General features: G+C 37.8%; 4 protein-coding genes across 8 annotated transcripts; 1 reads left to right on the top strand and 3 right to left on the bottom strand.

The window, feature by feature from the left end:
- Positions 1-1,813: 1,813 nt before the first annotated feature.
- LOC109602332 (protein AF-10-like) lies at positions 1,814-10,043 on the bottom strand. 2 transcript variants are annotated; one of them, XM_020018682.2, is made up of 15 exons: positions 9,870-10,043; positions 9,354-9,583; positions 8,738-8,817; positions 8,508-8,672; positions 8,022-8,219; positions 7,220-7,795; positions 6,706-7,162; positions 6,446-6,647; positions 6,034-6,384; positions 5,786-5,966; positions 5,557-5,725; positions 5,330-5,500; positions 5,080-5,269; positions 3,361-3,553; positions 1,814-3,161 (listed from the first exon to the last, which is right to left on the bottom strand). In XM_020018682.2, the coding sequence occupies exons 2-15, from the start codon at positions 9,460-9,462 to the stop codon at positions 3,111-3,113; spliced, it is 3,093 nt and encodes a 1,030-aa protein (XP_019874241.1). In that variant the 5' UTR covers positions 9,463-9,583; positions 9,870-10,043; the 3' UTR covers positions 1,814-3,110. The 2 variants fall into 2 exon arrangements, with proteins under 2 accessions (XP_019874241.1, XP_049822109.1); XM_049966152.1 differs by lacking the exon at positions 6,034-6,384.
- A 168-nt stretch (positions 10,044-10,211) lies between these two features.
- Positions 10,212-11,627, bottom strand: LOC109602323 (deoxyribose-phosphate aldolase). Of its 2 annotated transcripts, none has more exons than XM_020018670.2 (5): positions 11,569-11,627; positions 11,352-11,513; positions 11,111-11,301; positions 10,894-11,062; positions 10,212-10,844 (listed from the first exon to the last, which is right to left on the bottom strand). In XM_020018670.2, exons 2-5 carry the CDS (start codon positions 11,395-11,397, stop codon positions 10,258-10,260), a joined length of 993 nt encoding a protein of 330 aa, XP_019874229.2. In that variant the 5' UTR covers positions 11,398-11,513; positions 11,569-11,627; the 3' UTR covers positions 10,212-10,257. The 2 variants fall into 2 exon arrangements, with proteins under 2 accessions (XP_019874229.2, XP_019874230.2); XM_020018671.2 differs by having other exon boundaries at positions 11,562-11,578.
- A 281-nt stretch (positions 11,628-11,908) lies between these two features.
- Positions 11,909-14,057, top strand: LOC109602322 (protein bric-a-brac 1). Its single transcript, XM_020018669.2, has 3 exons — positions 11,909-12,215; positions 12,278-12,797; positions 12,852-14,057. Exons 1-3 carry the CDS (start codon positions 12,033-12,035, stop codon positions 13,310-13,312), a joined length of 1,164 nt encoding a protein of 387 aa, XP_019874228.1. The 5' UTR covers positions 11,909-12,032; the 3' UTR covers positions 13,313-14,057.
- A 43-nt stretch (positions 14,058-14,100) lies between these two features.
- On the bottom strand, positions 14,101-22,940 carry LOC109602329 (transcription factor Sp1). 3 transcript variants are annotated; one of them, XM_049966038.1, is made up of 7 exons: positions 22,472-22,937; positions 19,326-19,764; positions 17,881-18,456; positions 17,683-17,786; positions 14,997-15,473; positions 14,684-14,896; positions 14,101-14,552 (listed from the first exon to the last, which is right to left on the bottom strand). In XM_049966038.1, exons 1-7 carry the CDS (start codon positions 22,526-22,528, stop codon positions 14,430-14,432), a joined length of 1,989 nt encoding a protein of 662 aa, XP_049821995.1. In that variant the 5' UTR covers positions 22,529-22,937; the 3' UTR covers positions 14,101-14,429. The 3 variants fall into 3 exon arrangements, with proteins under 3 accessions (XP_049821995.1, XP_019874236.2, XP_019874237.1); XM_020018677.2 differs by having other exon boundaries at positions 19,326-19,767; positions 22,472-22,935; XM_020018678.2 differs by lacking the exon at positions 14,684-14,896 and having other exon boundaries at positions 19,326-19,767; positions 22,472-22,940.
- Positions 22,941-24,417: the final 1,477 nt, after the last annotated feature.

The following is a 24,417-nucleotide window of genomic DNA, read 5'->3' as shown; positions in this document are numbered from 1 at the left end:
ATATTTTTTAAATTTCCTATTTAATATAATATATAAATACCTGATAGAAATATACGAAATACTAAAATCTAAACTAAAACTAAAAAATAATAATTGTCACTATAACCGTATTGAAATGTTTCCCAAACAGCAAAAATCCAAAATTTACCCCTTCTTCTTTCTAAAACCACAATTCTGTGGAAAACAATTGAATGAAGGCAATTATAAATTCACCGCCTACTTAGATGTCACAAGTTTTTCTTCCTTCTCTAACTCTAATAAATATCTATCTCTATTGCATGAATAATGCAACATCCGAAATTTAATTCGAAGAGATTGAATTCCTTATAAGATCGAACGGTTGAGAGCTGTCATATATTAAGAAATTAAAAATATATTATATAATTATAAATATAAAAACCGTAAGTTATAAAAATTGATTTTTAAATTTACAGGTAAGTAAAAATACTTTTAAAATATAACTATTAAAATTTACTAACCTTTGGTTTCACTTTGCCTTTATTTTTTCTATTTTTTCCAGATTATATCAACTTCGACTGTGAAAGGTTAAATGACAAACTAAGTGCGTCATTATTGTAGAAATGTATCGATTTAAAATAAATTGGTGAGAAAAAAGTGGAGAAAAACACAAAAACCCAACTGTTTTCAAACTATTTATGTCCAAAATTGAAATAAATATAATAAAAATACATCACATGTCATTACAATGATTACAAAAAATAAAAAACAACGTAATCATAAACATGTTGGAGTCAGTATATATTTACACAATCTTTAGAAAAGAAGGTACTCTTGATTACTTTTGATTATCACACAGTTTTTAAGATATTTTAGTTGGAATGTATTAAGTAAGTTAATATCATACAAAATCGAGTAGATATAATAAAGTACTTTGGATTAATCTTGTTTTAAATTAAGGAATTAAAAAATTGTACAAAAAATACGAAAAGCTTAATAGTTTTAAAAAATATTCTGTGGCATTGAAAACGAGAGCCCCCAGAATCTAGGCTCATGGATCCTTATGGAAAAACTTTATGTTGAATTATAAGTGTGATTTTAGGATAATACATATTTAAACATAAAACCGAAGGTTAACGGAAATATGAGGCAAAAAAACAGTTTTGAAATTTAAATTTGGGGAGCTGCACTAAATCCAGGAAATATGAAAAAGTTATTAATTAATTATCTATGAACAAGATTAATTATCAAACAAATAATCACAATTGAATGTTTTCTTGTAGATTATTGTTTTTGTTTATAGAATTACATAAATAAATGTTGATTCATTCCAATAGTCTGTACATAACAAAGTAAATACGCCCAACAAATAAAAATGTATGCCAAATTTCTTAAAATAAATTATTTAACATTTAAATTTTATATTAAATCATTGTCATTGAGGAACATACCACATGTGTAATTTTAAAAACTATTCTATATATATTTTTAAATTTATTAGTAGACTACTATCAATGAATAACTAATTAATTATCAAACAAATAATCAGAAATTAATGTTTTATTAGGGATTATTGTTTTTGTTTATAGAATCACATAAATAAATGTAGATTCATTCTAATAGTCTGTAAATAACAAAGTAAATACGTCCAATAAATAAAAATTTATGCGAAATTTCTTAAAATAAATTATTTAACATTTAAAATTTATACTAAATCATAATCAGTGAGGGACACATCACATGTGTAATTTATAAAAGGTAATTAAGTAATACTTCTAAATGCATTTCTAAATGGAAACTTCTTTTTTGACTTACCTATATTGTAGCTTAAAATGTTACAAAAGAAAAAACAATATTCTACAAATGTATATATTACAAAACAAAACAAAATAATACAAAATTTACAGTATTTAATTACAACATATAACTACGTTATGCACGATTCGAATTATCTAAAATCTTAGAGGTACTAATTTATAAAAGTATAAAAAATCCCAAAAATATCTTTTGAAAAATAGGGATTTATTCAATTTTCGAAATACAAAACTATACTGTACAAGGTAATTATTATTTTTCAAAGTCTGATAGTCGTAAACAAAAAAAATTTCATTACTCAAGTCCTAATAAATGAAAATAAAAAGTACACACTAATAATCCACTGTCATTAAACTAACTTAATATGTACAAAGTGTATTATTCAGCTATAAATTAACAAATATGGCTGTGTTACTGGCAAATATACACATTTGTAAATGTATAAAGTAACTTTACGATATCTGTCCCTGAGTTTGCAACTATGCCTAAGTTAATTTATACCTTAATAGCCTCTGCCTAAATCCTAAACAATCAAACATCTCCAAAAAATGGCACTAATAAAAGAACAAACCAAATAAAACGATCGTTAAAGAGGAAAATTCAGTAATCACTGAACATGTTCGATAAAAATTTTTTGGCACGAATCTCGGGAACACGTGCTGATTTCGTTTTACGTCAAAAAAAACAGTCTTCCAAAAACCGAGCGTTTACCATAATTTCAAAAATAAAAATAAATCATGAAACGACAAGGTCTAAACTAATCATAATTTCTTATTGCCAATCATCGCGAATCTTATTAATTTTTCAGTCTAAAAAACAGTCAGTCTAAAAAATCAGAATTCAGCCATTACTGAACGCGCGTCCACGTACGATTGGACACGCCGTCCGAAATTGAGCAAAAACGGCGTCGGAAAAACCGTACTTTGATATGATCGTACACATCGAAATCGAATGAAAATTACCTAGCGGTCGTAAAAAAGAAAAACAGAGGTCGATTTGGCGTGCGCCAAGCTTATAAACATAAACCGTATCTACAATTATCGTAAAAACCCTTCGGGGGATCCACATAATCCGTCCGAAAGTTGGCAGTGTGTTTGTTAAGTGGTCGTGAGGACCGGCGAAACGAAAACTCGACAAGAAAAAACAGATCAAAAGCACAACAAACCGAAAATAGTTTACTTTATTCTATATATCACACTTTTTCCATTTTCCCCGTGGAGTTATTTACACTGGCGAGTCGTATTTACAAGTCAAGGGGGTGTTGGGGGGTTGGTTTCGAATTACCGTAGGTTCAGCAGTTTCGTGAGGCTGAAGCTCGGATCCGTGTTGGTTAAGTCTCAGCTGGGCTTCGAGCTCTGGTGGTGCATCTCCTCTCTTCGGATCACCATCTACAAAACGCAACCACGAATTAGTAACCCGAGGTTTATAATCGCACAAAATTTTATATAAATAAGTGGGGCAAATGAACTCCAGCAACCAAAAGCATTTTCAAAACAACAACAACCAGCCATGCAAAGCAATAATGGGTGAATTATCCGTGATCTATGACCAATGAACCCTGGCGACACCGGGCGTTCGGTGGTGTACCTGTTGCTGGGGCGCAGCCTGCTGGTAGAGGCCGAAGGCGGACGGTTGTTGGGTTTGGGGTGGTGGTTGTTGGGCCAGGTGTTGGGGCGGCGGTTGTTGGTGCGAGGGGCGCGGTGCCGACCGTCCACCGGTCTCGGCGCTCTGCCGTCCGGACATCCCGCTACTGGGGTATCCCGGACCGCCGCCCGAATGTCTATTATCCAATATATTTAATTGCCAATCTTACGAATTAACCCCTATTTTTTGTGCTTTTCAATTTACAATTTCATTTTTGTTCTAGTTGACTTACATTGCATGAATTATATTAGTTACAACAAATACTAAGTGACTACTTTTGTGCATTGGAAACAAATCAAGTTTTTCCAACTAGGCAACAAGCTAATAGTTGTTTTACACACGACAATCTTAATTATTTTGAAACTTTCTACATGTAATTTTCAAATAAGATTGATAGTCTCATTAAAATGTCTGTACAGCCTGGAATACCCTGTATATTTTTGGATTTTCAGATTCTACATGTAATTGTAAATAAAATGGCTATACCATGCCCTACATCTAAACTCAATAGTTTTTGAGTTAATAATTTTTATCTAAACATTTTGACATATTGATGGTCTAACTAAGATGTTTGTAAAACCACTAATTATGTTGCTGGAAAGTTCATTTTTGGCATACACGTTAACCAATGTCCATCCTATAAGGAGACATTATTAGTACTTTCAAATTTTATACAGGGTCTTCGTTATTTACATTTAATTTGGTGCATCATAAATTTGATAAAATCCTTGTCAAAATTCATTTTATCTACAGGAAATGTGTATTAATATCTAAATGTGCTTAATATTCAATTTAATTATGCTAAAATATACATGATGTTCCATTGAAAAAACGAAGTTGAACTTTCCAGCATGATAATTAATTGTTTTACAGACATTTTAGTTAGACCATCAATATGTCATAATGTTTAAAAAAAAAAATTAATAACTCAAAAATTATTGGGTTTAGATGTAGGGCATGGTATAGCCATTTTATTTACAATTACATGTAGAATCTGGAAGTCCAAAAATATACAGGGTGTTCCATTGAAAATAATAAAGTTAATGTTACTTCCGGCGAAACAGGAAATTAAATTTTCTTCAAAGTAAATTAGAAAGGTAGTTCAAATCAAATTACAATTACTATTAAAATTTTAAATCAGTACCTTTTTCCATTCTCCATAAATTTCTAATAAGTTGATTAACTACCCTGTAGAATAAAATGATTCAACTTGGCAAAAATTAGAAATAGCAAATCGTTTTATTTGTTTATTATTATTGTTAATATGTTTATTTTGAACAACAAATTGACGTGTGTAGAACAACTAGAACAAATCTGACTAGCAGGGAGTAAAATAATGTTTATTGATTCTTTACTTCATACATTCTAGGTCCGACCGATTAAATCTGTTTCTTGGTACTTTAATTGTTTTATTTTTCATTCTACTGAGTTCATATGACATAGACACTGAGGGGACATCAAATCAAACAGCTGAACAAGTTTAACCATGTAAAAAATAAGGTAACAATAACATAAACACCAAAACATTAAGAAATAAAAACAAATTATACGTAAACACAGAATCCTATTTAATTTTATCATTAACGTTTAATATAAATTAATAGTCTTAAGACAAATTGACCATCGGTTGGACCTTCAAGGAAAACAACACCAAATACTCACCGTACCGTCGGACTCTGCCTGTTGCTGGCCGGACTCCGATGCGGGTGCCCGTACTGATCGGCCGGCAGTCCATTCTCCACCGGTTGCTGACCGCCGCCACCTCCTCCGCCGCCGGCGCCAGCGCCCTGCTGGTGACCGTACGGGGCGCCATGCCTGCCGCTCCTGTGAACGTCCGGATGGATGTTGTTCACTGAAACGGGCATGCCGTTAGTCATAACGCCCTCGGGGAGATGCGCTACGGCTTCGTTACCTGTGTGCGGGTGCGGGGGAGGCTGCTGGTTAGGCTGACCGGTCAGCGGGATGGCGAGACGTGCGTTGACGGCCAGTAGGTGGTCGCGTCGTTGCAGCAACGAGCTGACGTGCTCCTCCAGTCGGAGGTTTTCCGCTCGCAGTTGGTGCAGGCACGACAGTAATGAGGCGACTAAAAACGGATTTAATTAAACTGTGAACTGATGAACTGAGGTATGTTGAACTCACTGTCGAAATGCTGGGCTTGTTCCATTAGAAACTGGGAGCCCTGCTCCCACTGTCGCTCTAACAGTTGGTCCAACGTTTGAGGAATGTTGCCGCCACCTCCGCCTAACATGGACGACAAACCGCTGCCACCTGATGCCGTGCTGGAACCACCAGTACTACTCGCCCTCGTCTGCAACAAATACACAACGTTAATTCTAAAAAAACATTGTAAACCTTATAGGATACTTACAGATTGAGTGACGCGATGGTGCAACTGAGGTCCAATCAAGTTGGAGGCGTTGTCGTTGGGGTTGAAGATGCTGTGAGCCTCCAGCTCGGAGTTGAGGTGGTCGCTCATCTTTTGGGCCATGTTTGAGTTGGGATTCAGCTGATTACCCAGCATGTGAGGTGCTGTCACACCGTTTTGGAAACTAAAAAACACCCACGTTAATCCGTTGTTAGTTATAATAAACTTGGCAAAATGTGTTAGTAACGTACAATTTAATGTCTTTCGTGTCCTTAGCCATGTTAACAGCGGCGGGCGCACTTTTCCGGCCCTTCGGCCGGCCTCGGCTGCCGCTCGAGGCGTCCGTCGTGCTCTCGGGACTGCTCGGCGGCGAGTCCTTGATCGCCATCGGCGGCTGACCGGAGAGGGCGCCCGCAAAGCTTGTCGGCTGCGGCGTGGGCGAGGGATGTTGGCCGCGACTCGAACGCTTCGACGTGCCCGGCGCCGGCGCCAAGCCGTGCTGCGACGGACCATTCGTGCTGCCGTTGTTGCTGCCGTTGCGCTTCTTGCCGCCACGGCCTCGTTCCCCCTTCTCGCTCGACTGCGTCCTGTGGATAGCGTGTCTTAGGGAAATAGTGGTGTGAATATAGCAGGTTGTTAGTAAAGCGACGGAATGTTGCCTACCTTCCGCGTTTCGTCGGTTCTTCGGGCGGCGTGGGCGGCACCTCCAGCTCCATGTCGACTTCCGTGTTGTTCACGACGTCCTGTTGCTGCTGCTGGGGCTGTTTTTCGAAGGTGATTTTTATGTTGCCCGTGTTGGTCATCTCGGCGGTGGCCAACATGTTGGCTGTCGGGGGGTTACTGTTACCACCTGTCATGCTACTCCCTAAAACGCCATAATTTGAGTAAACTACACTATTAATTGCGTAATTTTGTAACGGTACCAGTTGAGGGCGAAGATTTTCTTTCATGCAGTTGTAGCTGTTGTTGCAGCTGTTGCTGCTGCACGGTCTGTACAGCCGTCAACACGCTGGTCTGGTTCGAGATCAGCGGATGATGGGGACTAAGGCTGGTGCTGGCCAAGGGTACCGACACGACCAACGAATTAACAACAGGCGGAGGTACCGAAGGTGCCGAAGGCTGCGGGGGTTGGGACGTCGGCGTGGCGGCCTGCGCCGTCGTCGTCGTCGTCGCCGCCGACTGCTGGACCACTACGCTGGGCTGCTGCGTCGGTAGCGCCGATATCATCGATTCGGAAGCGGGGGCGATGGCTGCTGCCGATGACGGTTGCGTGGTTGAAACGCCGCCTGCCAGAGAGGCGGGCGGTTTCAGAGTTGAGATCGAGGTGAGCGCTACCACCGGCTGGCTAATTATAATCGACTGCGTCGTGTCGATTTTAAGCTGCGAACAAACAAATATTACATACCTTGACCGTCTCAGTCAAGGCCATTTATTTACCTTCTTGGCTTTGTCTCCTTCGACGACAGGGGGCGTGCTTCGCTTGTCGCCCGACGTGACAGGCGACGAGGACGTCGTCACTGATTCGGTGGCGACTGACGGCGACACGCTGACCGGGGTCGGCGTCCGCGAATTCGTCTTCCTCTTCTTCGAGTACTTGCCGCTTGACTCCCTCTCACCGTCTTCGGACCGTTGCTTCTCGACGGTATCGCCCTCCTCAGATTTGGCCCCTCGTGGACTCGAACTGATTTTGTTCGACTTGTCTGACGAGCTTTTGCCACTGTTGTGGACGGTTTTTTGTTGCGACGAGGACGACGAAGACGAGGACGAGGACGTCGGTTTCGTGCTTGAACTCGTCGACTTATTGCTGGAGGAACTTTTGCCACTCGTGCTCTTGCTGCGCTTGCTCACGGGTGGCGAGGCGTTCGTAGTCGACGAAGTCGACGACGACTTAGACGGTTGCTGTTGCGGCTGCTGCGTCGAATCGGTCTCTTTCTCCGAGTTAGAGTCCGAGTTGTGGTTCTCGGCCGACACCGGCTTGTAAGGCGGTATCGTCTTCACGTTGCCTCCTTTTTTCTGGCGACAAATCACACCTTTCTTAGTCTAACAATAACTAGAATCTATTACAGACCAGTACCAGACAAACTGTACTCGCTGTACAAACACTGGTTAATGCTAAATGATGGCAAAATGATATGGTAACAATCCAAGAAATTGAGAAAACACCGCTAACTTAACAAGGCAAAAATAAATGTGTTTTCTGAACTTGTTGGAGACAATTGTGGGAAAGTAATCGAATTACCAGCTTGCTGTAGTGGTGCTGGCAATAGCCGCAGTACTTGACGTTGTCCAAATAATTGCCGGCCTCCTCGCAAAGCAGGCCCAAACCCTGGGCACAGGTGACGTGAAACTGTTGCTTACAACCGGCCTTGTTGCATTGCATACACGCCCCAACGGCGGCGTTCGACGGCTTCCCTTTCTCCTCACAAATGTAACAACTCTACAAATACAAAGACATAATCTAATTAATACAAAAAAGGTTTGAAACATGTAGAAAACTGCATTTATTAAATGACAAGGAATATAAATCACAGAGTTGACAATTAATCCATTAAAAACATGTGTTAAATAACATTAATTATCGATTTAAGTGATCCATTTTATAATTTTTATACTCATTAGACGATAACAAAGTACAAGTTCTTACATTAAACAGATTAAACAATCAATTTCCGAGAACCATTATGCTCCCAAATTAAAAACACTGCTGTCACTCCTCCCCACTTACTTTATTAAACCTCTCCTGAGGGATCAGTTGCAACTGGATCGGTTCCATCGTGGTAACATTCCCGAATCGTACCTCTGGTATGTAGAGTGCGCAAACCACGTGGGCCCATCCCGAGTTATCCGTCCGTTTGAGCGCTCCATATTTACTCGGACACAATTCGCACTTCTACGGAAACGGGCACGTTTAAACGTACATCAAAAAAAAAAACAAACAGTAACACAAAAACGTACCACTTTCACCGATCGCTCTTGACTCTCGCACTTGCGGCAGTACCAAGGTCCAGTGGGAACAGTCACAATTCCATAACAAGCTGCAAAACGGAAACATCGAATGTCGTAAAAACGTTTTCGGTTTTTCTAGATGCGGCATGCGTTTCGATATCCATGCGGTTGCGACGATTGTGACCCGGCATGCAATAAATCCCGCCAAATTTCTACCTGCGTTAATTCTAGGTAAATCGTTCTGGGGGTCCCGTTTCTTTCGCACCGTGTTTTCGTCGAATATATTTATGTATTTTATGTTTCTGTGGTACTATTATTTACACTGTGGTGGAATTGATTGATTAAAAACTAACATAATTATGTATTTTTTATTGTTTACATACAACAGACTCAAAAACATGGTTATATTTATAGAAGGTCTTAAAATGTGTGTTGAGTTGGAGACAATCAGAGTGTGTGAATTAGTTATAAGCCAAACATGAATGAGACCAGATAATGTTCATAATATATTCACTATAAATTAGGAAAGCCAGATGATAAACAATGTGTACATCGACCCATGCATAATAAGTATTCATTGGTCTTTAGCAGTGCCAATTTAACAAAATTTGTGTGTAAAATTTACCTTGATGCACTGCTACATTACAAGACTGTCCATCGCAATAAACAAGTGGGTTTTCAGACCATCCTCTATCGTCAGAACAAACACAACAACCTCCTACCATTTCCCTCATAATGCAAAAAGGCCAAATGTGCTAAACTAGCGATTCGACAATCCCACCCCGCATTTCCAACGAGACAAATCCAGATTCATCGCTGTTGGTGTTCGGTGGTCGCCCTATGTGGAAAACAGTCCTGAAAACACCGAAATCGTTATGTAAGCGCCCCAAACGTTGGCCGGACGTGCAAACACGTGCCGTGCGGCGTAGCGTCCACGGTTCCGCCACCGAAAACATGTACAATAGGACGGCGTGCCGCGTTTCGGCCCCGTTCTTGCTTATTTATTTACTTGAACGTGCTCGAAGCGTCATGTCGGTTTCGCACCGTTCACGGGCGACGCACGATCCCGCAACTGGGTCGGGCCGTCGTGTTTTCGGCCGCGGAACTCGTCTGTGTCGTTGGATTTGGGGTTTCGACATACCTTTTGCATAAAAATGCATTATAAACACATTGAACCTACAAGGGAACCATTTTGTTTTTTGTAATTATTTTGCTTTACCTCGCACCGATTCCGGCGCACGCGCACCGACGGCGTCGCGTGTTTTGAATTTTGTTCGGCCCATGTTTTTAGATTTTCGTTCGTTTGATTGTTGCCGAAAGCAATGACGTGATGAGTGTCAATGCTGACGTCCTTTAATGTTTTACTTTAACAAAATATTTAAATAAATGTGCGAATTACCAACCCTTATTTTTTCGTTGCCAACCTTACAGCATGAAAACTTGGGCGCCAATTTCAATTCAAATATAAATAAAAACACTAAAGTCATTGAAAACTGTTTATTTTTATGCTTTATATACAAGTTATGGTATTAACCCATTGTAAACTCGTATGGGTTGGCTTTTTTGCCCGTAACAAATTCAAACAATTTACACTCAATGTCGCCCAGAAGACCAGACGCACCGAACCTAAATAAATCTGGACTCAACCAACTATCCCCCAACGATTCCTTTATTAAAACCAACCAGGTGAGGGCATCCGAAGCTGTCCTAATACCACCCGCAGGTTTCAAGCCCACTTTGTAGCCCATTTTTTCGTAATACTCTTTTATCGCCCTGCTCATGACAATACCAAACTGTAGTGTGGCATTAACTGATTCTTTGCCTGTAGAAGTTTTAATAAAGTCACTGCCCGCCATCATAGCAACAAGTGAAGCCTTGTAAACGTTTTCCAACGTTACTAATTCCCCGGTGGCCAAAATTGCTTTCATATGCGCAGTCGGTCCGCAAGCCTCCTTCATTTGCTGTATCTCTTGATAGAGAACATTCCACTGGCCAGTTAATACAAGACTCCTATCTATCACAATGTCAATTTCCTTTGCACCTTTGTCCACTGCATATTTGATCTCCTCAAGGCGGGTTTTGAGTGGCATTTGTCCGCTCGGAAACCCAGTGGCGACTAAAATGATTAATTAAGCAAATTATCCTTGTTGTGTCAATAGGTTTACCAGCAGCAACATTTATTTTGTTGACCAGGCCCATTTTTTTCAATGTACTGACAGCATCTTCAACTTTTGAAGGGTACACACAAACTGCTGCTGTTCTAATTGGACAGGCATTGTTTTCATATGCAAAACCTAATTGTTCCAGCAAATCCTCAGCTATCGGTCTGGCGGCCTAAAAATACAATTATAGACAATTAAAAATCAAAATGTATTTTATTACCTTGTGACAAAGTCTGGAAACATTTCCATGAGTGTCATCACCTCCTAAAGTGGTTAAATCAATACAGGTTACAGCTTTTAGCAGCCAAGCTGCTCTGTATTCATTCTTGAGACACACTGACTCAGCTAATGCCTTAGCCTTGTTGTTTATGGCTGTAAGATTTATTCTTACATTGTTCAGCCAGCCTAAATCTGTAACAAAGGTTTTAGGTGCTGTTTAGTGGTTACTGCAGGATTTTTACCTAATTCACAGCCTGGATTTCTTTCAAGCATATCTGGGAGAGTCATGTTATAAAATAATAAAAAACGATAAAATTGTTATCTTGGTTGAGGTCCTAAACAACTCATAGGTCAACTAAATGAAATACGAAAATAGATAATGGTTTCCGGTAATCTACGCCACACTGAAAACAATAATCATTATTGTGGATAGAGTAAACAAGAAAAGTTACAATTTACGATTAAACCATGTTAAAATAAAAATAAATAATTCTTAATAATGAAAATATTTTGATTTGGAATGGTGAGAACCATCTGTTGCCGGATATGTAAAAGTATAAAAAAAAATCACGAAGAAGCCTTTTTTTATATTGTTCTACGATATGAAATTCGGACGATTTTGTATTAATAATGTGTTTCAATTACTGTTATAACAGTTTATATTAATTTTTAATAATATGTTAATTATTTAATTAATAAATATTTTATATAATTTTTAAAAAATTGATGCGAATAGGACGTCATCTGTTATATAAATAGTAAACCACTCCTGACGATTTAATTTTGACGTTTGTTTTGAGATTTCATTTATTTCAGTATGTTTATGTCGTGATATTCTTGCTTAGTTTTCCGTTCTTAATTGGTTTTCAACCGGTTTGTCACCTTCGGTTTGTTTCGTTTTTATATAAAGCAACGGTGCAAAAATGGAGGGCAAACATTACAGACTGAAATGGAACAATTTCCACAAAAATATGCTCAACGAATTTGAAAGTATGCAAAACAGTGAAGAATTGGCGGACGTTACCCTCACGTGTGAGGGCATCAATCTGAAAGCGCACAAGTTCATTCTGTCCGCGTGCAGCCCGTATTTCCGTACCGTTTTTAAGGTAACCCAAAAAAATAACTTTAGATCCTGTTCCACATAACTGCCAATGAATTAATGTTGCAGGAAAACCCCTGTCCCCATCCAATAGTGATCCTAAAGGACATATACTACGTCGATCTGATCGCCATAATAAACTACATGTATCATGGTGAAGTTATGGTGTCCGAAGACAACTTATCAACGTTTCTAGAAACGGCTGTTATCTTACAAGTGTCCGGACTGGCGGACACGAAACGGCCGACCAACTTAAAAAACAAACATCGCAAGGAGAAACCGCACTTTAATCCGACAGACGCGTCGCCGAAACGGCTGAAAAAGTCACCGCAGCTCCAGCAGGAGGCGGGAGCAGATCTGCCACAGCTGTCGCCGCCCAAAAATCAATGTCTGGAGGTGGAAGTGAAGACTGAGAAGACTGACAACGCCCTGCACGGCGAGGAGTCCATGGAGGAGAGCGTGGAGAACAACAACGAGGAGTTGAGGTCTGAAAAGACAGATCCTCCTTCTATACTGGAGGCCGCCCTGGAGCTCAGGGAGAAACCTTGCGCCAGCATACTGGCCAGATCACTCATGTCCAACCCCACAGGTAGTTTCTGCCTTTTAATCATTTGTATAATGTTATAAATTTCGTAATTTATAGAGAAACCGGGGTCGTTTTCGATCAGCAGCGACGTCCCAAAGGCGATATTCATCCCCCGTAAGCCGCCAGAGACTGATCTCGAGCAGCAGGTCCGCTCCTCACCGGAATCGTCCAGCCCCTCCCTCCATCAAGCGCCCATCAAAGTGGAAAACGAAGATCTATACGAAATGATCGAGATCACGTCGCCGGAAGATATACGCAGCTACCAGCAACAGCACCACCACTACCAGTACGTGCAGCAGAAGACCGTGGACGAGGCGCAGCCCCATCACAGCTCGCAGTGCGGCAATTGTCCGCACTGCGGCATGGTCTACTCGAATCAGTCAGCGCTCAAGTATCACGTCAGGCTGATGCATTCGGACTTGACGAACATGTTTTGTTGTCACTTGTGTCCGGAGTCGTTTGATTATAGGGAAGGGTATAAGAAACACATGGCTGATGTTCATTTGATGAGGAATTAGGGAAAACTTGTTGACGTAATTTATAAATGGAAAGATAATTGGCCCATTTTTACGTTTTATTGGGTTTTTGAACTGTCTATGAACAAAGATAAATATTTATATTGATACAGGCAATAAATAAATCCTGCATAAAATTATGAGACTAAGTTCAAAAACATTAGTAGTAAAACTTCATTTTTTTTAATTAAATAGTTTTTAAGAGTTTCCAACAATAAGTAAACACTGTTTTAGTAAAATCAAATGCCTATCTATAATTTAAATCACTGATAACATCATGGACGTATGTAGAACTTCATTATTCAATATTACACGTTGGAAAACTTTTATATTTCTAAAAATGTATGTTTTCTTCTGTCTAATAACTTCTTTGAAGAATTTCAATAATTAATATTTAAATGAAGTTATTAATAATTATAGGTTTCTATCTACACTTTTTTAGGCAGGTTTATGTGATTTCAATTTTTAAAGAATGGGTCAATTAATGTTATTTGTTGTAAATTCAATAACAACAGTTCATTTCAGTTTTTGGCAGCTTTAAGAACGTTGTTTAAATTATTGTCTTCCAATTAATTCGAGTGCGCATCAAATTTGTGGTTTTCAACTGTTTTATATATATTTTTCTACTTTTATATTACATTATTTATACATTTAAATTACGGTTAAAGTTATTTATTGTGTTAATTAGGAGTTTATATTTTTGTTGTTCATATGATTATGTTTTTATTAAAGTAATATTCTCACATTATTTCGTGTTATTTTCAGGAGGTTTGTTAATAATAAAATAGCTGTTCGTATTGATCTGTACTTTTATATAAAAATATATTACAGGGCACTTTTTTACATATTAAATACATGTCTATGTACAATAAAATAAATAACAGGATCATAAAATTTAAATCATCAAACAATGCTTGTCCATCATTAAAAAGAAAAGTGTAAAAACAATGAGATCCGTCGCGTCATCTTGATTAACAGGAAGACTTAAAATACTAAAGGAACCTAAATTTGAAGTTCAACAAGTTCTAACAAGGTTGTGTGCGTGTGTTTTAGGCTTTTTGCGAATAGAAAAAGTTCGTATAAAAATTCTGAATCGGAATTGACTAAAAAACTTCAACATTTAACAGTCTAATTGTTCCGCAATTATCAGTTCCTCCGCTTCCGACGTACTTATTGTTATCATCATTTTTTCTTCGTTGCTCGAACTGTCCGACGACGCCGATTGGGTCGACGTTGCAGCTTCCTGAAACAAAATGCGACGATTAGTTTCAACGTTTACTCGTGAGGCGGTGATTAGTAGTGAAGGTGACGGTGTAAAGATCAGATTTTCATCAATCTCGTCAACCGATATCGGGCGAAGAAAGTAAATTATACCTGAGAGTAATTTAAGTGTGTAGTGATGGCATATTTGACGTTGTTTTTACTGTCCGTAATCCACATGGCCCCCATGTTATCGGCCGTCTGTTGCTGCTGCCCCGTTTGCTGCTGCGGCTGCTGTTGCGCCTGCGGCGCCGCCTGTTGCTGCTGCTGCTCGCCGCCTTGCTCCGCCTCCCACTGTTCCTCGTCCTCGTCTGTAGCTTCGTGCTTCTAGAAAACACACAAAAACAGTTCGTAACGCGGCCACACCAGAGAGACGCGACGAATCCAATCTTTACACCGGTCCCGGGTCTCCCCCACGAATACTCACAGTTATCCGCTGCTTCTGGTGGGTGCGCAGATGCTTGCTCAGATGGTCGGACCGCATAAACTTCTTGCTGCACTCGTGACACTGGAACCGCTTCTCCCCCGTGTGCGTTCGCCTGTGCCGCTGCAGCTCGTCCGACCTGGTGAATCGTTTGCCGCAGAACAGCCACGTGCAGACGAACGGACGTTCGCCCGTGTGCCACCTGAGGTGGGCGCGTAGGTGGCTCGTCTTACCGTACACCTTGTTGCAACCGGCTATGTGACAGATGTGCTGCTTCTTCCTGTCGGAGTGTCGTTCACCTTCCTTGCAGTTGGGACAGGTGCAGGCGACCCGCACCCTCTTCGTCATGCCGTCGTTGCTGTTCTCGCCCGAGGGCGTCGCCTCGCCCGCGTCTTGAGGCGAGGCGGTGGTGGTCGTCACCACCATACCTGGGGCCATGGGTGATTGGGCGCTTTGTGCCGTCGCCACGTTCGGTATCACCTAAACATTAAGACAGTAAATTACACCTTAGAAGATTAAAGGGGAATGGAAAAAGGTATTGTTTAGAAATTTTTATATCAATTATTACTTTTCTAATTCATTTTGAACAAAATTTCATATTATCATAAACTTTATAATTTTCAATGGCATTTGTGTATTTTTGGATTTTTAAATTCTGCATTTAATAATTATATCACATCCTACATCTGAATCCATTAGTTCTTGAGTTATTAATTTTTTCCAAAAATTTTCAGATTGATGGGCTAACTGTCTTGGAAAGGCACCAATTTTGATGCTGGAAAGTTTATTTTTGGCATACACGTTAACCAAGAATCTACTATAAGGAGCTATTATTATTACTCTCAAATTTTGTACAGGGTGATAGTTATTTACATTTAATATTGTACATCTTGAGACATCAATAACTTTGTTATTTTTAATAAAACACCATGTGTTATGTTTCTGTATAATAAAATTGAATATTAAATAACCGTTCGATTGGTACAAGCATTGCTTAAACGTAAAATGTATATTAAGAGAGAATTTGCCAAAATAGAACAGTTAATGATATTTTAAAACGTACAAAAAAAAATAAATAACGGACACTCTGTAGAAAATTTTGAAGTATTAATGCGGAGTTTTCAAACAAAGGTCCATGGTTATATGCCAAAAATTAACTTTCCAGCATCAAAATTGGTGGCTTTACAGACATTTTAGATAGGCAATCTGTCAAATTTATTGGAAAAGATTAATAACTTGAAAATTATTGGGTTTGGATATAGGGAGATGGTATAGTCATTTTAGCTATTTAGTTTAGAATTTAAAAATATAAAAATATACAGAGTGTCCCATTAAAATTAACAAAGTTGTTGATATTTTAAGAAATACAAAATTAAACGTAAAAACGAACACCCAGTATAAAATTTATTAGAGTACTAATAACGATTCCTTATAGAATGGTCCTTGGTTAACGTATATATCAAAAATGAACTTTCTTGCATCAAAATTGGTGACTTTATTGACATTTTAGTTAGACCACTAATATGTCAAAATTTTTGTAAAAAAATTAATAACTGAAAAACTATTGACTTTAGATATAGGACATGGTATAGCCATTTTATTTGTAATTATATGTAGAATATGAAAATCCAAAAATATACAGAATGCCGTACTGAAAATAACAAGTTTGATTAAACTTCCGGTGAAACAGGAAATGAAATTTTGTTCAAAATACATTAGAAAAGTAGCTTAAGTCGAGTTATACTTGTTATAACAATTTCAAATCAATATCTTTTTTCTTTTTCCATAAACTTCCAATGAATCACCCTGTATATGTGCCTTATACAATTTTTGGGATTATTCAGTTGCGCTAAACATGAAAGTCATATTCATTTTTTGTCATTTTAACATTTGATCTATAAATTGGTCAGATAAAAGTTTACTGTTAAATCTCTGTATTTTTCCTTTATATAAACTCCGATGTAATCCAATGAAAAATGGCTGATTGAATTTTCTTCTTATTTCAAAGTATTTATTATCTGTATTATCTGCTTCTCTTGAGAATAAAATTACCATTAGAGTAACTTTTTCGACTACAAATAACACCAATATTTCAATTTTTATATTTTTAACAGTTAGTTTATTTAATTGCAAACATTTCAAACCATAGTAGTCTATGATTGGCAAACAAATGAAAAGTGGTAGAAAGAAGAAGAAGAAATAAGAAGTTTGCTAACCTAACCTATGAAAAATGGCTACTTATTACATCTAAATAGTTTCCTGGTTCAGATAAGACAATTAAGATGTATTTTTTCTTCATTCATTTAATGTTCTCATAGTATACTATCGTTGGTTACTTATACGAGAAGATCTGAGAGATAGAAAACGTAAAAGTTCATACTGCAGCTCCAGTTCAAATAAATGGAACAAACAGTAAATATAAATATTAGTTTCATAATAATCATAAAATTTTTTTCATTTCTCATCCAATTTTGATCTGTCAGAGCTTGAGGAAAATATAAAACTTGGAATGGATATCTAATTTATTTGATGCTCAAATGGTGAAAGCGCTTTGAAAATGGTCAAAAATTGAATGAAATTTGTACTTCCCACAGCTGTTATTCAGTTAGTTAAAAAATTAATAAGATTTTCGTTTTTAGCACACCTGGATTACCCAAAAAATGTGAGTATAAATAATTGAAGGTCTTACCTGCCACTTGTGTGGATCGTTCGGATCCTGTTGTATGTGCTGACCAACGGCGATCTGAGGCGTCGCGGGAGCTTGTTGCGTTATCACTTGCACATTTCCCAAACCTGCAAGCAGGAGATGATAAGCACTAATTAGCACCGGAATTAATCGCATATTAATACGATTCTAATGTACAAAACGATAAGGAGCAATAATTACCGGGAATATTTTGAACGGTAGGTATCGTTTGGATGTTGGGCACCTGAATAATGTTGCCCAGGTTGGTGCCCCGGACCTGCTGCAACCCTGTGGTGGGTATGACGGTGAACTGTTGCCCGTTCGGCCCGGTCAGCGTCAAGTTCTGACCGTCGGCCGTGGTCATCGTCTGGGTCATGGAAGTGGGCGTGTGCTGGGCGGCGACCGAGGTGGCCGCCGTCGCCGCCGTGGCTATCTGCACCTGTTGCAGCTGCCCGTTCGGCGTTATGATGCTGGCCATCTGGGGCAGGAGCTGCGGCTGCGCTTGTATTATGTTGGGCATCGTCGCCGTGGCGGCCAGCTGCACCGGGAAGTGTATGGTCTGGTAGATGGTTTGGCCGTTGCCGGAGGAGATCGGCACCTGTATGGGGATTGTCTGTTGCATCGGGAACTGCACGACCTGTGGCAGTGAGGGGCGGACTGCGACGCTCTGGCCGTTCGACAGCTGCACCGTGGACAGGTTTTGGAGGTTGGCCGGGAGGACTCCGGGCGCCCGGATTATCTGACCCGGACTGAATATCTGTTGCGGCTGTTGCCCGCCTGAAACAAACGCGGTGGGTTAAATGCTGGCCAATGAAGAGTCGCACAAAACACAAAACAAATACCATTGTCAATGTTTTCCGCAAAAACTACATTATACACAACTTGGGGAGGTGCTTCCTCTTCGGCTTGCGCCGATTCTTGTTTTATATCTTCAGACATGTTTCTTTGCAACAAATATTTTGAGCACTAGTGTTCACTACATCACTGTAACCTAGAGACTGACGGTTCCCGAGCATAAATTTGGGTGGTTTGGACCTTCCCAGAACTGGTGGTTCCCAATATTAGGTCGTGCTCAGGGGCAGGTACTTTGGGTCTGGGAGGGATGGTTTATATTGCCCTATTATGTTGCCGCACATTCATTGATCTTCTGTTTACAACCATTTTAAATACAACAATATAAACTAGTAGAAAAAACTGCACTGCAAAAAAAACTACACTTTTTTCCCTAAAGGTGTCAAACTGCGGCCTATAAAATCTCCGTTCTTATATATGGGAATAATTTGGGATAGTAATTAATGTTTTCTTGATTAATAACTGGATAAATTTCTGATTTGATACGTGTGTACTAATTTATAAGATAAATCCACAGGTATAAACATATATAATTCATATTTATATGGATTACAATATGAGGAAAATATTACTTTTTAAAAGTTGTGTTTATAGTTTTTGAAACCTATGTGTAACTTTTGAAGTATTTCTAAAATTGTTCGTATTAGATAAAAATATCAATTTTTCCATTGTAAAAACCGATGGAATTTATGACTAATGCAACGTGCGCATATTTGAACAATTAAAGTTTTTAAACAATGGCACAATCGTGTTGTGTTTCGTTGTCTCAAATAAAATGTAAACAAAACCTGTACCTGCGAGCGACATGGCGGGTATGAAGAGTGCCTCCTGTCCGTCGACGGTGACGGTCTGCATGGGCTGCATAACGTTGTATGCAATGTTCTGGCCGGCCGCGGCAGCCGCAGCGGCCGCGTTCACGACCTGCTGTTGCAGTAGCTGCTGTTGCAGCCCGACCGGCAGGCTGACAACTTGCGGACCGGCGGTGGCGGCCGCCGCCACCGGCACCCCCTTGATACCACCCGGTGCCGACGTGGCCGACATCACGAAGGTGGTGGGGGCGCCGCTGTGCGGCGACTGTTGTTCAGCGTTCGTCGCTATGATGGTGTGTTGTTGCAGCTGTTGCTGCTGCTGCTGTTGTTGCTGTTGTTGTTGTTGGATGTGGTGTTGTTGGGCGGTCGGGCCTATCTTGCTGCAGGTGGCCGCTAGCAGGGCCAAGGGCGAAGGCTTACCTTCCTGCTGCAATTATAATTTTTTTATTTAAAAAATTTATTTTTATTGTTAAAAGTAACTGTTATTTATAATTCAAGGATTATTATTATTCTACCATATAATTTTAAAGCAAAAGCACATTTCTGAAGTCTGCATCAGTAATTTTCATACTTATATTTGTTGATTCCATAAATAAATATGACAACATTAGAGTTTTGGCAATTAAATCTTGTTATTATATTAATATTCCTAATCAATATTTATAATGTTCAGTTAGGTATTAAAATTTTAATATGTACATTATTTTTAAACTACAAATAATTATATAGGATGCTTCACCTTACTTATTCATTAGAAGTTTATGGAAAACGGGAAAAGGTATTGATTTGAAAATTTTAAAGTAGTTACAACTTAAATCAATTTTCTAATTTATCTTGAACAAAATTTCATTTCCGGTTCCGTTTGAAATCATATTAACTTTCTTATTTTCAGTGGGTCACCCTGTATATTTTTGAATTTTTAAATTCTACATGTAATTTGAAATAAAATAGCTGTATCATGTCCTATATTTAAACCCAATAGTTTTTGAGTAATTATTTTTTTCAAATATTTTGGCAGATTAATGATTAAAATGTCAGTAAAACCACCAATTTTGATACTTGGAAGTTTATTTTTGGCATACATGTCAACCATCCTATAAGTAGCCATTATTAGTATTTCCAAATTTTATACAGGGTGTTCGTTATTTACGTTTAATTTTGTACATTTTCAAATATTAATAATTTTATTTTTAATACACAACTACACAATATTTTTAAATTCTAAATTTTATTTCAAATAAAATGTCCTATAACTAAACTCAATAGTTATTGAGATTAATTTTTATTCAATGATTTATGATGCAAAAAATTAAATGTAAAAAGGAACAGTCTGTATCAAATTCAGTAGTACTAATAATGGTCTCTTATAAGATGTAAAATTTTTGGAAAAAAATTAATAAATTAAAAATTATTGAGTTTAGGTATAGGACATAGTATAGCTATTTTATTTACAAATAAAAGTAGAATTTAAAAACAAAAAAATATACAGGGTGTTCCATTGAAAATAACAAAGTTATTACTGTTTTAGCATGTACAAAATTAAACGTAAATAACGAACACCCTGTACAAAATTTGAAAGTACTACTAATGTCTCCTTATAGAACCATTCTTGGTTAACGTGTGTGGCAAAAATGAACTTTCCAGCATCAAAATTGGCATTTTTACAGATATTTTAGTTAGACTATCTGTCAAATTTTTTGGAAAAAATTAATAAATCAAAAACCATTGGGTTTAGCTATAGGATATGGTATATCCATTTTATTTATAATTACATGTAGAATTTAAAAATCGAAAAATATACAGTGTGTTTCATTGAAAATAACAAAGTTATTGATGTTTTAGTATGTAAAAAATTAAACGTAAATAATGAATATACTGTATAAAATTTGGAAGTACTACTAATGAATCTTATAGAATGGTTCTTAGTTAACGTGTATGCAAAAAATGGTATGCAAAATTAGGTATAGGACATGGTATATCCATTTTATTTGTAATTACATGAGGAATTTAAAATAAATATACAGGGCATTTCATTGAAAATTTTAAAGTTGATGTCGAAACTGGAAATGAAGTTTTGCTAAAAACCAATAAGAAAAGTAGTTCAAGTTGTAATTACTATAAAAATTTCAAATCAATACCTCTTATCTTAATTCATAAAGTTCTAATAATTAAGTGAGGTGAAACACCCTGTGTGGCTACACACTGTTTTTAACTTTTTAATTGTAACAAATAATATGGAACATTGTTAAATAATATGAATTATACACAATAAGTTACAAATTAAAGATAAATAGTGTTTTCAAGAGTCTTTTAAACATTTAATTTTTTAAATATTGATCAATTTTTAACATTAATATTTTGGTAATTTGTTAATGGTCAATTGGAATTACACTTTTCGTTCATTTTATCTCTTTATCCAATGAAGAAAATCGTATTTTAAACTAAAAATAATTCAATTAATTAATATTTTTAGGACTTCGTTAAATATTTAATGCTAATAATAATAAAATTATTACAATATTTTTAATGTGACAAATTAATAACAAACAGTTGGTAATGATCCCGCCTAAATAAAATAAAACTTATTCAATTTAATTTATTTTATTCATTACAGTTTGTCTTATTTGTTCATTATTTTGAATTGTGTTTATTTTAGTAAGGCAGCTTTGAATGTGTGAGGTTATGCGCATGCGTCACTTTCAAAAACAAAACGTGTGGTTTCTCAAAAATATTTTTAGATTAAGAATTTAGTTCATGCACTAGAAAACAGTCCCTCGAATTTTACTATTATTAAAGGTAGGCGTGGTAAACGTTCCATTAAATTACAAATCATTGATAAGTTTACGGGACCGAAGATTGGAATCTAATTCAGTAAAATCCGGCGGTCCACCAGGCGGGGAGGCAGCCGCACCACCTAAACGAGCCCGTACTTCTTCAGCGTCTGCCTCCGCGTCGGAGACTGGGCCAGAAGAAGGTCCGACCGCCTCTCCAATCTGGGATACAGGGACAAAGCAACTCCCACAGAGCGCGTCACGGGCCCGGCCCAAAGCCAAACGCACCCGCACAACCCGCCCTTGCACACACACTCTCAGATTCGGGCCACCGTCACACGCCGCATCGTCGGCACCCACCTGTCCAGATCCTGAGTCGTCCGTTTCGATCTTCACCGTGGTCACCTCAGTCGTCATCGTTCCCCGCGGATATTGGAAACTCGCACATCGTTCTCACGACGACGTTCCGTAACGTGTGTGCGTTGTGAACCGTGCTTTCCGCCGCACAGCGTACGTCGATACCACTCGACAGAACACCCAGTTTCACGTTGGCACACACAAAAACGTTATTTACACGCAATCGAATCCGATCCGGTGCAATTTGTTGATGGCACGAGGCGGCGGTGGTTGTGTTGTGGGTGGGTGGTGAGTTCGTGAGTCCAAGATTTTCGAAAATCGCACGCGATTCGGACCAGTTAATCGTTCACAGGCTGGGCGACTAGGACGCAGACCACGCCATTCTGGGACTGGCTTGGGTAGGGAGGGCACGTTCTGGTCGTTGCGCGCTTCTCCCTCCGCTAACCGACGTTCTAAGCCAGCGGCGGCCCGGCCACATTCATCACGGCTACTTAAATTACTCGCATTTCGCCACCGCTCTTCATTGCCATCACATCATAATTTATATGTGTAAATAAAATGTATTAGTGTTTGTGTTTTATTTTCCCGATATTATTCGTAATTTTTTTAAATACTTTTTTATTTTGAAAATATTGATGAGAATTTATTATTTGGGTGTTTAAACAAATGTAATTTACCTTCTTATTATTTTCCCCCACTCAATATTTGAACAAAATGTTTACAACAACATGGTAATTATCTTCAAAATTAATTTAAATTTGATTAGTTTTGACTTTGAAGGTTTGTCAAACTAATAAGCATAAAAATTGACACTCTAATTGTATTTATTATAATATATTTCTAAAGTACATTCTACCTAAGATAAATCTAATTCTTATCCATTTTGATAAATGTATAAGTAAGTACAGAGTAAATGTTGATTTCTAAAAATTTGTAAATTTTATACCAGGTAATAAATCATAAAATAGTAATTTATTCTGTAAGTAAACTATATCACAGCCTGGGGATTATAAGATTATAACATCTTTAACTTACATAACAGATTGACATTAGTAAATTAATTATTCCATTTCCTCTAAATTATCTATCCACTTAAATTTTAAAAATAAATATGTACTAATTTGATTTTTAATAATCTGTAACTTATACAATACGAAAAGTGTTTGATCCTTGTGAATCCTGAAAGAGAAAACATGAACAATAAAGGCAGTAAGTCTCCCACTATGGGACAGACTTCTGCTGTCTGTCTGTCTCTGTCATGCATGATGTCTTTCTCTAAATTCAGACGGGTCAAACGTTTCTCCTGAGGGTATTACCCTGAGATTATGAAACATTCTGAAATTTATCAAAAAATAATCTTTTGTTTATTAATTGAGGAACAGCAATTTATTTTAAACAAAAGCAGTCAGGATTCAGTCTCAGATTTATCTATTACAACAAAAAAAATACTTCCCTAATCAATAAGGTGAAGTTTTACCGGCCTAAATAATGTTCGTTAATCATTAGTTCACAGTGTTATAATGAAGTTGCTTATAAAATAGTTGTACAGTTACAATTTGTTTTCCTGCCTATTAACTTGTACTATACAAAAAAGTGCAAGTTATATATTATATATATTATAGTAAATAGTCAATCAAACGGTATATAAATCGTACAAACTACAATTTGACTCTCCTATTAATAATACATCAGTAAAATTGAGTTCGTTACAGTAAAAAGGTTTAAAAATGTTGTACAAGTTCAAAAAGGCGAATTCAGAGTTGTCACTTCTTAATTTTGCATCCAGTTTTGGTGAAGTACAAGGAAGGAACAATGTTTGGTCGTCTGTTACGAAACCTAAAGTTCAAGGAACAGTATAAAATTGTTTAAAAAGGCTGTGTAGGAATGAGTTTGGACAAATTTGTTTGTTCAAATGTTAGAAAACAGATCCGAGGCAGCTTAGAACGTTT

This window comes from Aethina tumida, chromosome 4, assembly GCF_024364675.1.
Source record: "Aethina tumida isolate Nest 87 chromosome 4, icAetTumi1.1, whole genome shotgun sequence".
NCBI classification, from domain to species: Eukaryota; Metazoa; Arthropoda; class Insecta; order Coleoptera; family Nitidulidae; genus Aethina; species Aethina tumida.
This window is presented reverse-complemented; position numbering and strand designations above follow the sequence as displayed.

Excerpts from the sequence above, each read along its gene's own strand:
- LOC109602322 (XM_020018669.2), top strand. The coding sequence starts at position 12,033 with ATGGAGGGCAAACATTACAGACTGAAATGGAACAATTTCCACAAAAAT. Across the intron at positions 12,216-12,277 it reads ATTTCCGTACCGTTTTTAAG|GAAAACCCCTGTCCCCATCC; the intron begins GTAACCCAAAAA and ends TTAATGTTGCAG. Across the intron at positions 12,798-12,851 it reads ACTCATGTCCAACCCCACAG|AGAAACCGGGGTCGTTTTCG; the intron begins GTAGTTTCTGCC and ends CGTAATTTATAG.
- LOC109602332 (XM_020018682.2), bottom strand. The coding sequence starts at position 9,462 with ATGAGGGAAATGGTAGGAGGTTGTTGTGTTTGTTCTGACGATAGAGGA. Across the intron at positions 8,220-8,507 it reads CTCAGGAGAGGTTTAATAAA|AGTTGTTACATTTGTGAGGA; the intron begins GTAAGTGGGGAG and ends TTGTATTTGTAG. Across the intron at positions 3,162-3,360 it reads AGGCTGCGCCCCAGCAACAG|ATGGTGATCCGAAGAGAGGA; the intron begins GTACACCACCGA and ends TGCGTTTTGTAG.
- LOC109602323 (XM_020018670.2), bottom strand. The coding sequence starts at position 11,397 with ATGACTCTCCCAGATATGCTTGAAAGAAATCCAGGCTGTGAATTAG. Across the intron at positions 11,302-11,351 it reads AAATCCAGGCTGTGAATTAG|ATTTAGGCTGGCTGAACAAT; the intron begins GTAAAAATCCTG and ends CCTTTGTTACAG. Across the intron at positions 10,845-10,893 it reads CAAAATAAATGTTGCTGCTG|TCGCCACTGGGTTTCCGAGC; the intron begins GTAAACCTATTG and ends TAATCATTTTAG.
- LOC109602329 (XM_020018677.2), bottom strand. The coding sequence starts at position 22,528 with ATGACGACTGAGGTGACCACGGTGAAGATCGAAACGGACGACTCAGGA. Across the intron at positions 17,787-17,880 it reads TACCGTTCAAAATATTCCCG|GTTTGGGAAATGTGCAAGTG; the intron begins GTAATTATTGCT and ends TCCTGCTTGCAG. Across the intron at positions 14,553-14,683 it reads CACACTTAAATTACTCTCAG|GAAGCTGCAACGTCGACCCA; the intron begins GTATAATTTACT and ends ATTTTGTTTCAG.